Here is a 12,461-nt window from a genome sequence, read left to right on the forward strand (position 1 = left end):
GTGTGATCTTAGGCCCTCCTTAAACTTGGGCGGCCCCAGCTCCTCCCTTATGTCATCAGAGAAGTCATTGAAAGGATTAAGTGAGGCTATAGAAATACTTACCCTTGTTTATTACTAAATAAGAACATCTCTTTGGTTACTATTTAGTGAACATCTGGCTTTTCTGTTGCTTGTATGCCTGTACTTACTCCTTTCTCTGAACAGATAGGTATGTGGACAAATACATTTCTCTTCCCGTAGGCTGCCGTGTTGTTTCTTGGGACAGTGGCTGGAATGTGTTGATTAAACACAGGATTGTTTGTTGGTGTCCATGTGTGCTTATGTACATCACTAAGTGTGATATATGACGTACTGGGAAACGTCATATATCAGAGAGTCATTGCTTTTCATGTTAGCCTCTGATTCCTAATTGAGGGACTGGATTGAATTGATATAGTTCAGCCTCAAGCTAGTAGATAAAAAATAGTAAGTTAATATTCTGGTCCATCTAAATAAATTATGTGGACATTGACATTTTTATGAACTGTATACATTTCATCTAAATTTATTAATAACAGTATCATTGGAGAATGCTAATATTATATTTTTACACTAAAGTATAAAAGTACCCAGAGCTAAATTGCAGTTTCTAACCACCCCCTCACTAGAGTATCTATGGTTTTTATCAGGCTTATTAGAAGTTTATTTATGGAGCATGCAATACGTGAAAACTTGGGTTCGGTTCCTCTTATCTGCATACAATTTACCCAATATTGGGAGCAAAAAAAGATATATATATATATATATATATATATATATATATCCCTCTAATTCTGAAATATCCATTCTTGAATTTATGAAAATATATATATGCAAATGCATAGACATTCAACCTGGAAAATTTCCATGTAAGAAATATTAAGCACCTTCACAGGTAGAAACATAGTATGTAAATACAGTGAAGAGGAAAATATATTTGGAATTCTGCATTTTATTATAATTTAATGCAGATAGTTATTACAATTGCTAGATTTAATGAATAGGTCAAATTCATTATGTTAGCTAAAGTCATTCTCATCTAAATAGTGAGAGCATCATTTATAAGCCTCCCCTTACTCTGGTCAGAGATTGCCACCATTACTGAGGTCAGAAACGTGTTTACTTTGTTAATTTGTTTAATTACCAAACTTTGGAAGTGCAGCTACCACTGGAGTCCAGTGAACGAATGTTTGACCAAGTCTCCCTGATTGTTGGTGAGAGGCTACAACGTTATTTCTCTAGTAAAATCGCAATGATCCAGTGACCAGCATTACACTGCTGAAAAATAAGTTGGCACAATTTATTCATTCAGCAAAACCAAGCTTAAAGGCTGTGTTGCTATGACACCCCATGCTAACTTTTTAAAAAATGTGTTTAATTTCAGTAAAAACATTGACACATCTATTTTGGCATTATGTCAATTAAGTTGATTTTTTCCCTTTTCCTTGCTTTATTTAACAAGTTCTTTCAGCATTTTTTAAACATAAACTAAAAGACAAACTAGAAATCAAAAACATTTTTAAACAGAAGGAAAAAGCAATAAAAACCTCTCTATATTGCAGCAAAAGCATATCATTTGTAAAATAGAAAATATTCTAGACATTATTTTTTAAATCCAGCTTCTCAAACTTTTTAGAAAGATGGTGCCAGATAGGGAGAAATCACTCTAGTTTAGTAGTTTCATTTTGTAATTGGTTTTGAAACTTAAAAACAGGTCATGAGAAATCCTAATAATTTTTTTTAGTGCAGGTTCAGTCCCCCAAATTCTAAGACAATACCAGTACATTTTCTTTGTCACAAGACAAAGGAATTGTCAGGTTGCTTTAGATAGGGTTCATTTCTGCCTTCCGAGCACCATTAAATGGTGTTATAATGCTATTTGAAGAATTTTGGGGGAAAAAAAAAAACAAGCAGAAAAAGTAAATGCTTTGTAGGATCATCAAATGTTGCTCTACCAGATTATTTTAAATCTCCTGGTGCCAAGCCAAGAATAAAATCCTACCTTACAAAGAGCGATTTGTTCCTGCGATGATTCAGGGCTGCAAGCCACTTATATTTATGATTACGTGTCCACATTCTAAAGAAATTTCACTTTCAAACTTTGCTGCCGTTCATGCTTTCTTATATAGGAAGAATTTTGAACTATAAATTTTAAGCTTTGGGGTCTGTGGAAATTTGAGAACACTGCCTTTTTTTCTACTGTTGAATATAAATTGTTTTAACAAAAGCAATGGAGCCACAGTACATTTTGAATGTCAAAATTTGCACATCATATATCTCAAAAGAATTTAAACTTTAGACTTTGAACTTTTAAAACGTCAGAACATCGTTGGAGACTGATTGCAGCACATAAACAGAATATGTTGTAGGAAGATTTAATGAAGAAGTTGATTTTTTCGCCATTGTTTCTTACAGTGCTTTTAGGTGAAAACAGTGAGGCAGCTGTGGGTTGTAGCTTAAGGCTGGATCTAGGGGAAAGTCTGAAAGCAGAACCAAACCTTGACAGGTTTTACCGGGAAAACCAGAGTGGTGTGGATGGAGTGCTAGTGATTTGAAATAGGATTATAAATTCCAGGACTGAGTTGTTACTTGCTTTCATTTATTTCTGATTTTAAATATAGTGAAATTTATAAAATTATCATTTTGAGAAGAAAGCAATTTATATTATAAATTATTGATGTTAATGTTAAATTTTGATATTGAAATTTGTTCTTTAAACAGTTAATGTATCGAGATTCATAGATTAAGCTTACATTAACATGCTTATATTCTGACATGACTGTTGAATCTGAACGATGAATGTATATTTTAACATCATTGTATATATATTTTAACATCTATGTGTATTTTAACATCATTGTTCAACTTTGTTTAAGTAGCTAGACTGTATCCAGGAAAACTGTTTAGATCAAAAATAATATTTCTAACTTCAGAAAATAAGCTTCTATTTTAAAAATGAATTGGAATTTAAATGAAAATCCTAATTTAGAATTCAGTTTCATTCTTTAAGGAGCTGGAAAAATATCTTAAAAAACAAAAATTATAACGAATTTCCAGCAATTTGCATTAAAAAGGAAAAAATGGAATTTTTTATAAAATCAACAGACATTGAACACATCCAATGAAGTTAAGTAATAAAAATCTCAGCTTTTAATTTAGTCAAGATTATGATTTTATATGGAGGTTTTGCTGAAGTAGGTGAGCCTGAGTAAAATGTTTCAGTTGTTATACAACTCTGGGTAAAATTATATTATTCATACATGTATACTGCTTTATTTAGTTATGTAGTTTCAGCTGTGTTTTAAAAGTGAGAAACTTCATAGCAACAAGTTTTTGTTGAATATATCTCATGTGAGTGGTACTGGAAAAATAAAATGAACATAGCTCTAATGTTTAAGGGAACATTCTGTTAGTTTGGGGATAGATTAGGGACTCAGCTGTCTGAAGAATTAATTTCATAGACCTATATGTTGTATAGAAAATTAGTACAGACTAATATATATTTTAAGTTCCATTTCAAAAATATGCATGATATTTAAACCATTAGCTTATATGAAAAATATTATAATTAATAAAATTGTATTTATTTAATTCAGTAATGAAGTTAATTTGGAGTTGCTGATATAGTGCCTTTACCAGGTATTTTCCCTTCCTCATTAAACTTTGTTTTAGTGGGTCACAAAATTCTGTGACAAATTTTTGGTTAAGTTGTTTCTATAAAAAGTATTGACTTTAAAAACTAGTAACTTAAAAACTGCCACACACAAAAACAAAACAACTGGTCTATAAAACATCTTTCTTTGCTTCTGAAGGTTTTATGATGTATTATAATTATTAACCTGTCTTTTACTATTAAACTTAAGTAGCCAGTCGAGATAAACAGTTCTGAGACTGTTCCACCACTGATTGCCACTGAGGTGGCAGGTATCGGGCATAATACTCATTTAGCCTTCCGAGCTTTCTGGGCAGACTTGGTGACTTTGGCAGCTCCAGCTGCCTTCTTGTCCACTGCTTTGATGACACCCATAGCAACTGTCTGCCTCATGTTATGAACAGCAAAGCGGCCCAGAGGAGGATAGTCAGAAAAGCTCTCAACAGACATGGGCTTGCCAGGAACCATATCGACAATGGCAGCATCACCAGATTTCAAAAGCTTTGGGCCTTCTTCCAGCTTGTTCCCAGAACAATTGATCTTCTTCAGCTCAGCAAACTTGCAAGCAGTATGAGCTGTGTGACAGTCCAGAACAGGTGCGCATCCAGCACTGATTTGGCCTGATGGATCAAGACAATCACCTGAGCTGTGAAGCCAGCTGCTTCCACTGGTGGGTCACTTTTGCTGTCACCAGCCACACTGCCATGATGAACATCTTTGACAGATATGTTCTTGACATTGAAGTCTGCATTGTTCCCAGGAAGAGCTTCACACAAAGCTTCATGGTGCATTTCAACAGAGTTGACTTCAGTTGTAACGTTGACTAGAGCAAAGGTGACCACCAGCCCAGGTTTAAGAATGCCAGTCTCTACTCGGCCCACAGGGACAGGACCAATACCACCAATTTTGTAGACATCCTGGAGGGGCAGGTGCAGGCGCGTCAGTTAGACGAGTTGGATGCAATCCAGAGTTTCAAGCGTTGTGGTTCTACTGTCACTTTCATGGCTGACTTTCCATCCCTTAGCTCTTGGCTCCAGCGTGTTGTCACCATTCCAACCAGAAATTGGCACAAATGCCTCTGTGTCAGGGTTGTAGCCAATTTTCATAATGTAGGTGCTGACTTCTTTAACAATATCCTCGTATCTCTTCTGGCTGTAGGGCAGTTCAGTGGAATCCATTCTGTTAACACCAACAATCAGCTGTTTCACATTCAGTGTATCAGCCAGAAGGGCATGCTGGGGGGTCTGCTCATTCTTGGAGATACCTGCTTCAAACTCACCAACACCAGCAGCAACGATCAGGACAACACAGTCAGCCAGAGATGTCCCTGTAATCATGTTTTTGATAAAGTTTCTGTGTCCTGGAGCACCAATGATGGTCACACAATACTTGCTGGTCTCAAATTGCCCCAGGGAAATACCAAGATTATAGGCTCATGGTCAGCTTTCAGTTTATCCAAGAACCACGCATACTTGAAGCATCCCCATCTCAGCAGCATCCTTCTCGAATTTTTCAGTGGTTGTTTTGTTGGTCCCAGCACACTTGTGGATCAGATGGCCAATAAGTGGCAAACTTGCCAGAATCTGTGTGACTGGAGACGACAATATTGATGTGAGTCGTTTCCTTTCCTATTTTGACTTTGATTCAGTGGTGGTTTTCATGACACCTGTGTTCTGGTGGCAAGCCCCTGCAAAAAAGCTACAGGTTTCTTTGACTCATTTGCTGAGAGAGTATGATTTAGGATATCAGAATCATTTTTTTTTCTCATCATCTAAAACTCATGTTTTGTCTATGGGCAAGTTTTCAGGATAGATTTAAAACCGATTTAAAACAAGTATTCTCTGATAATATTTGGAAGCTGGGGGAAGTCTAACCTTACATAAATAACTAGGACAAATCAACTTATAATCAAAAATAAGTTTCTAAGCTCATGGACTTTAAAGCTATCAAAAAATACATCACTGTAGTCTATTAATTTAGTTTTCTCATATTTTTAGCATTTAACTCTTGCACTGGTCATTATGACACCTAGACAACTACTGTGATTGCATTTAGAAGCAAAGTCTCCATTGTTGTCTATTAATAATAATAGACAACAACCCAGTGGTATTGGGAATTTAGGTTTAAAACTTTTTAAAAATTTAGGTTTAAGTATGTTCAAAAATCATCTGAAGTTCTTTCTTGATGTTTTCTCTTAGAGCAGAAATAACTTCATGATCTGTATGTCTTGTTCAATGCTCATTACATTTGTAGCATATTGGACTTTCCCACACCACTCCTCTTGGAAACAAAGATAAATTCTCATAGTTTAAATGTTGTTATGGTGGCATAATAACAATTATATGATATAGCCTGCTTTATGTTTGAAAAGTAACTTAAAATCAGTTTTTTGAGTCACTACTTTGAAAGTAAGTTGTAGACTGATGTTTCTTGTGGTTCCAGGGAGGAACGTATAGTCCTGACTTATCAGGTAATTCTATAGGGAATGATGTCTATTTTCACTTGTGATGTGTTTCTCCTTACCGTGTCCTGTTTTCTGATTTTCCATTAAATGTTTAGAGAAATTAGTTCAGTAGTTTTTCAGGAAAATGAAATGAATTTCATCAGCCAATGTCAGTTGTAAAAAAGTAGAAAATACATGTATAAAATACCTAAATTTTTCTTATCTCACTTTAAACTTCGTCATTTTCCAACTCAAGATGATATATAGGTATTTTTGCACAGTGGGCTATATCTAACTTCCTGTCACAGAAAACCAGAATAAAAATTATGTCAAAATTGTTCTTAGAAAGAAATCTGAACCTGGAATTGCCTTGCATTAAAAAACAAAAGCCAAATAAATCAAATAATGTTGTATGGTCTTTATTTTTGACTCTGTGTTTTGAGGTGTGTATGCCTTGATTACATTAATTTATCTACTTCTACTGGTAACCATTTGGTAGCTGACTGAGAGTCTCTTTTCTATAGTAGCACTACTTGGAAAATATGTTCATTTTGGAGGAAATTTTAAACCATTTCCCTAGCCCTTGACCCTAGCCTCAGGAACTGGTAATTAGTGCCTAGGTCCCTGCTCCCCAGCAGGGGGCAGCACTGGGCTTGTCTTTCCTTGTAGCTTGACTGTGGTCTCCACCCTCCTTTCTCATAAAGCACTTAAACTTAGTCTGGTAGTTCCTTTTTTTTTTTTTTTAAAGGCTTAGAAAGTGTCCAGTAAATAGTAGCTATGCAGGTTCTGTGCTATAAGGAATATTACTTTTCACTGTTGACTCTTCTGTGTTACCAGAATCTTGTCTTCAATGATGATTTGGTTTATCATTGCAAATATTTACCTTGTATTTATTCTGACTTGGAAAATCTTAAGAGGAAAACAAAAACCTCACACATACTGAGCACTGTGATGTGTCAGACATGAAACTAGGTACTTCTCATATGCTACTCCACAGTCTAGGAAAACAGCTAGGCAAGGCAACAATAGTGTTACAAAACAATAGGAAGATACCACAGCAGAATTATAAATACTTTTATTTTGCTACTGAGCAACCAGAGGCTAGGAGTGGTTAAATCACAGTAAAGTATAGGTTCCCTTCAGACAGAATTCCAAATTCCATGCTGCATCAATTATGTTATCAGCCCTGCCATAAAACAACGAAAAGATTTGTTGACAGTGACTGAAGCTGCAGTGTGGAACGCCTGAGGCTCATTTCAGTGATGTCACTTCTGTGACATGGTGACAGGAGAATTTATGGTTAATGCACTTAAAACTTGAATCGGGAAAGGGGTTAAGTGATATTTAAATACACACACTTATAAAACCTATATTATATTCACTAAGACATAGGAATATTGCAGTATAGTTGATTTTTAAAAACTTATCAATAATACTTTATCCTAAGAATGGGTCATATTTCATTTTTACTTACCTTCTCTTACCTGCTAGAAAATTTTCAGGATCTCTGTTCTTGGCAGTTTCAACAGGATACTAAAAAATTTGTTTTGTTTTGTTATAGAAAACAGGCAAATAAAGAATTCATTTTGCTGGGGTGTATGATTTTTATGACTTGAAATTGGTATTCCGCATTGTCTGCTTCCTTTTCTGGTTATAATATGCATAGCAAGCCAGATGGCTAATATATAAACAATTTGGGATATGCTGATTTGAATCATTTGGTATAGCCTAGGAGGTGCCTAATCCCAAGACCATCTGTTTATTGCTCTGGGTGTTACCTTCATGCTGAAATGTGTTTTCCGTTTCTTCATGTCTTAGCCTCTACCTTTCATATAAATGCAGAAGAGGCTTCTTAGACCAAACTTAACCCATTGTGCCTCTCGAGGTTCTATTGTAAAACTTTAATCACAGCCTGCCTTCCACTTTATTGTTCTTATTTATTCCTATTTTTTTCTTGTTATTGCTGTTTTCAACAGCAGTGCTTCAAAATTGCTGAAGAGTGACTAAGAACATGGGCTTTGTTGGAATCTTACTTGACTATGTTTGTACCTATTTGACCTTGGCCAAGTTTCTTCACCTTGGTTTCTTCATCTGTGAAATGGAAAATGATACCTCCCTCAGGCATTTGTAAAAGGATTAAATCTGATAAAATAGAACTCATTTAGCACCATGCCTCCTGTATAATAGTGACATACCAGTCGCAGCTCTTATTAACACATTTTAAAAAGAAAGTTTTCATAGTTACAAAAAGACATGGCATATGCCATATATAGAATTTCATGCAAGGGTCTTTTGGAAGGAATGTGTTTTTCTTCAAATACCTGATTGTTTATGTGAAAGCACAGACCACCAGAAAAGGGATGTAGGAAATACTACATACCTGGTTTAAGGTTCACTATCAGTCCTTTTAACTGGATTCAGGGTGAAACTTTGGACCACAAATAGCTGGAAAAAAGTTCCTCTTGGCACCTGCCTGGGCTCTCTCCTGTTGCCCTGGACTACCTGTTACAACTGAGGTCTGCTTTGGAACACCACCATCACCCCTGCCAGCAACTGAGGCTTCCCCTTCTAGCCCCTGTGGTGGATATTACCTGTAATCTCCACAGTTCCCCAAGGGCTAGGTAGTTATTTCTTCCTAATTTTCCATGGATTACTATTTATGAATCAAAAGTCATCAAACATAGTTTTTAAAATATGAGTATGCTTGGGGAATACAAAGAAGAATGTGATTAATGGAAAAGAAGATGATTAATCTGGATTGTTTTGAACCTTTAGGCACATGGTGTCTATAGTTATTGTGTCATAATGTGGTATATAATGAAGAGAGAGATGCTTCATGGAGGATTAATTAGGTACATTGATCTACACAAATCTGCCAATGAGACTCAAATATTTTTCTAAGACTGTGTGAGTGTATTTCTGTGTGTGTACAGCTTCTGTATGAAGAAGAAAACTGACGCAGAATGAAGATGCCCTGTTTTGATGTTTACCCAGAGAAATAATAATCACAGACAGATCATTCATATGTGAACCAGTTCAGTGGGAAGTAACTCTGCTTAACCCGAACATCTTATTTCCAATTGCTTTAAAGAAGTTTTAACACAAACTCACAAAAGGAAGAATTTAAATCTCTTTAATACACTGTAGTAAACAAAGTGTTAAAATTTCAAACTGCTTCATTTAGTCAGCGGATAGCCTTACAAAATTGAATCATAATCATCCATATCCTTGAATTATCTTCCATGATTTTTATAATACATTTTATATGCTTATGTCTAGTGTGTTAATTCCACAGAATTTACAGGAATTGTTTTCAAATTAAGTAAGTGCTACATATAAAATAACAAATTTGTGTTTGTTAATTCTATAAAATAATAACTATTATTTACATGAAAGAAAATTCTTTACTCTTTCTCTTTATTTTAGTGCCATTTAATTACAAAAATAATACTGTGTCATACAAACTCCAACAATATGTATAAAGTACAAAGTGGAGTCTTTTCTTACCTCCTGCTATTCCCAGTATGGTTATTGCATATAAACTTTGAAGAATTCAGGAAACAAGAGAAAACATACCATCACTAATTTCAAGCTGCAGAATTTACTGTGAACATCTTGTTATGATTTTGTTATGCCTTACATTTGTGTTTGTGAAACAGCTTGTTTGGTATAATCTGGTTTGGCCTAAACAGTGGACATGTATATAGGCCTAATATACATATATGGAGACGCAGACATGTTTTAGGTAAAACTGGATCATGCCAAACATGCTGTTTGTCACCTGCTTTTTTCAACCTGCTTGTTTCATGTTACAATAGACTTATTTTCATGCCCTTGGATGGAATTGTAGTTTAAGTTGAAATGTTTCATCTCTGAAAAAAGATTTCTTCTTAAAGTTAACCATCTGTGTTCTTATCTGTAGGAAGAATGCTTCCTGAACCTGGAGGCTCCTATATCAAGAGTGTGTGGGTATGATACCCCGTTTCCTCACATTTTTGAGCCATTCTACATCCCAGACAAGTGGAAGTGCTATGATGCCCTTCGAAAGATGATCAACTATTGACCACAAAGGTAAGTCTGCCCTGCATTTTGAGAAAGCTAGTGTGTGTCCCCGACAATAATGTTCTGGTACCCAAGGAACAGCAGTCTTCAGTGTAGTGTATTTTGGTAAATGGCAACTTCCAAATGAAAATGGGTATTTCAGGGAAAAAAAACGGAAATTTATAGTAAATTTGCATTTAATAGAAACACAGTAAGCATATGTATTATCTGGTGTCTCTAAAATAGATGCATTCATTTGTTAACATTGAGTAATCATTAGATCAGGATGTTCTTTGCTGTGGTTTAATTGTAAATACACCCTACCTCATCGTTCCAGCTCTTATTTGTATTTCTGTGTATTTTTATCAGCTATTTGAAATCTTCACAAATAGGGGTCATTTCATTTATTTAAAAATGGCCCTTCAATTTAGTCTCCAGTGATTTTGACAACGATTCATACATAGTATTCTGAAATTTGCCTTTATGTTATCTGAAAAAAATAGATTTGTTGAACCGGAAACCTATTCATTATGTATAAAGGAAATTTTTACTTAGAAAAACCTAAAATATCCAGCAGCACCACCACTTCAAGAATCTTTTTGGCAAGTGAATGTTTTTAAATTGTGGGTAATAAATGGCATGTATTCGTTACAGTTTTCTAAGTCGTGCTCACATGCCTCTTCAGCAGGGTCAGTCTAGCGACAGCAGGCTCCACTAAACACTGCTGAGTCAGGTTTGAAGGTGTGACACTACAGAAGTTGCTGTCACTGACACACTTACTTTGTCTTTTCCATTTTTGAGATGATTTAAAATACATAGATAGGAGTTAAATGCCATGTAATAATACAGCCCATACTTTTTAAATATAAAAAATACCATATTTGAATGTAGGAGGTGGGGATTGGGTAGGGCAGAGAGAGTAATGGAGAGGAAATTGGGACAACTGTAACTGAACAACAATACAAAATTTAAAACACTATATGTGTTTTCCTTTATTCTGTGACTGGCTAGTAAAGCTAGCTCACCTAAAACCAGAGAGAACCTTTAAATTCGTGCAGAGAAAATAATGCTCCCTCCTGCCTGATCTCCTTCCCACATATTGTGTAGTTATGTTCTGAGAATACTGTTAAGACCATTACCCACACATCCCTGGTATTCTCTCTGACACGCAGAGGCAGATGCTTTGTTTCTGATGTCCTCTTAATTTCTGTGAAAGCCACTGGCTTCTACGGTAAAGTCACACTCAAGACTGGTTAGGGAACTTCCTCATTTTGTTGTCTGTCTTCTTTCCTTCCATGGTCCATCATAATGGAGAGTTAAGGTAATAACATGCAGCTGTATGGCTTGTTGCTACTTTGAAAGTAGTATTTAGGTACTGCTTTTACCTTCAGATGTCTATTTTTTTAAACAAAGGGAAAATTGAGCCTATTGTGAGAATATGATAAAAGATGCATAGGTGTTCTATACCAAAAGTTAAAATGATATTGAAGAATGTACTCATACAATTAAGAAAAATCTATATTTAATTCACAGTGGCCAGAATGTCTATAATTATTGTTGATTTCTTTTACAGAAAACCTGGAAGATCATGACTAGATATGGAAGTATTTTTCTGAATTTTTTATATTGTCTCAGATTTATCTCTTCTTGAAAATTAGAGTTTTTATGAAATGAATCATGATGGATATTGGCTGAAAATTATAAATTAGTTATTGTATTAGCACACATGAATTGATTTCCATTAGAGTGTTTCAGATTAACTTTTGAAAGTGTTCCATATGATGGTCTTATAAATTCCATTTAATTACATATGTAAATATTGGGTGTGGGTAGTACTCAATAAAGCAAAGTCAGATTGTCCTCAGGTTGTGTGTCTTTTTTTCATTAGTAAAAAGAATTTTTATTGCAGATGAAGGGAACCCAAATTCCACCACCCTGAAGCTGCTCTTTTGAGATACAGATTTTAAGCTGTTTATTAAGAAACAAGAATAAGGGGGGAGCTTTGACCCTCCCCAACCCCCTTCCTCTTGCACAAGAGATTCAGACAGAGAAACCTGCTTTAGGAAGATCTTGGGGTGTTTGTCTTAACCTAACTTAAATTAGTATGGTGCACAAGAGCACTTCATGCAGATGCCTGTTACCCAGACACCCCTTTTGTCCCATTGTTGCCTAGCAGGGATTTTCCTGCCAGGTGTGCTCCCCTCTTCCTCAGCCACCTGCAAATCACCCTTTCTCACTTCTGAAATCTAAGACCCCACCCCCCTCTCCTTCTTTGTCCAAAACTTAGATACCCATGTTGTCTCACTG

General features: G+C 35.4%; 1 protein-coding gene across 2 annotated transcripts in view; it reads left to right on the top strand.

Moving 5' to 3' along the window:
- BCKDHB (branched chain keto acid dehydrogenase E1 subunit beta) overlaps nucleotides 1-12,018 on the top strand; it is a 188,895-nt gene extending 176,877 nt beyond the window's left edge. For both annotated transcript variants that reach the window (XM_045843192.1, XM_045843193.1), the window contains 2 exons: nucleotides 10,036-10,184; nucleotides 11,728-12,018. In XM_045843192.1, coding sequence (XP_045699148.1) covers nucleotides 10,036-10,176 — 141 coding nt within the window. In that variant the 3' untranslated portion in view covers nucleotides 10,177-10,184; nucleotides 11,728-12,018. The remainder of the gene's footprint in view (nucleotides 1-10,035; nucleotides 10,185-11,727) is intronic.
- Nucleotides 12,019-12,461: the final 443 nt, after the last annotated feature.

The sequence above is a fragment of the Phyllostomus hastatus genome, unplaced genomic scaffold (assembly GCF_019186645.2).
Source record: "Phyllostomus hastatus isolate PE091 unplaced genomic scaffold, TTU_PhHast_1.1 phas_contig_40, whole genome shotgun sequence".
Taxonomy (NCBI): Eukaryota; Metazoa; Chordata; class Mammalia; order Chiroptera; family Phyllostomidae; genus Phyllostomus; species Phyllostomus hastatus.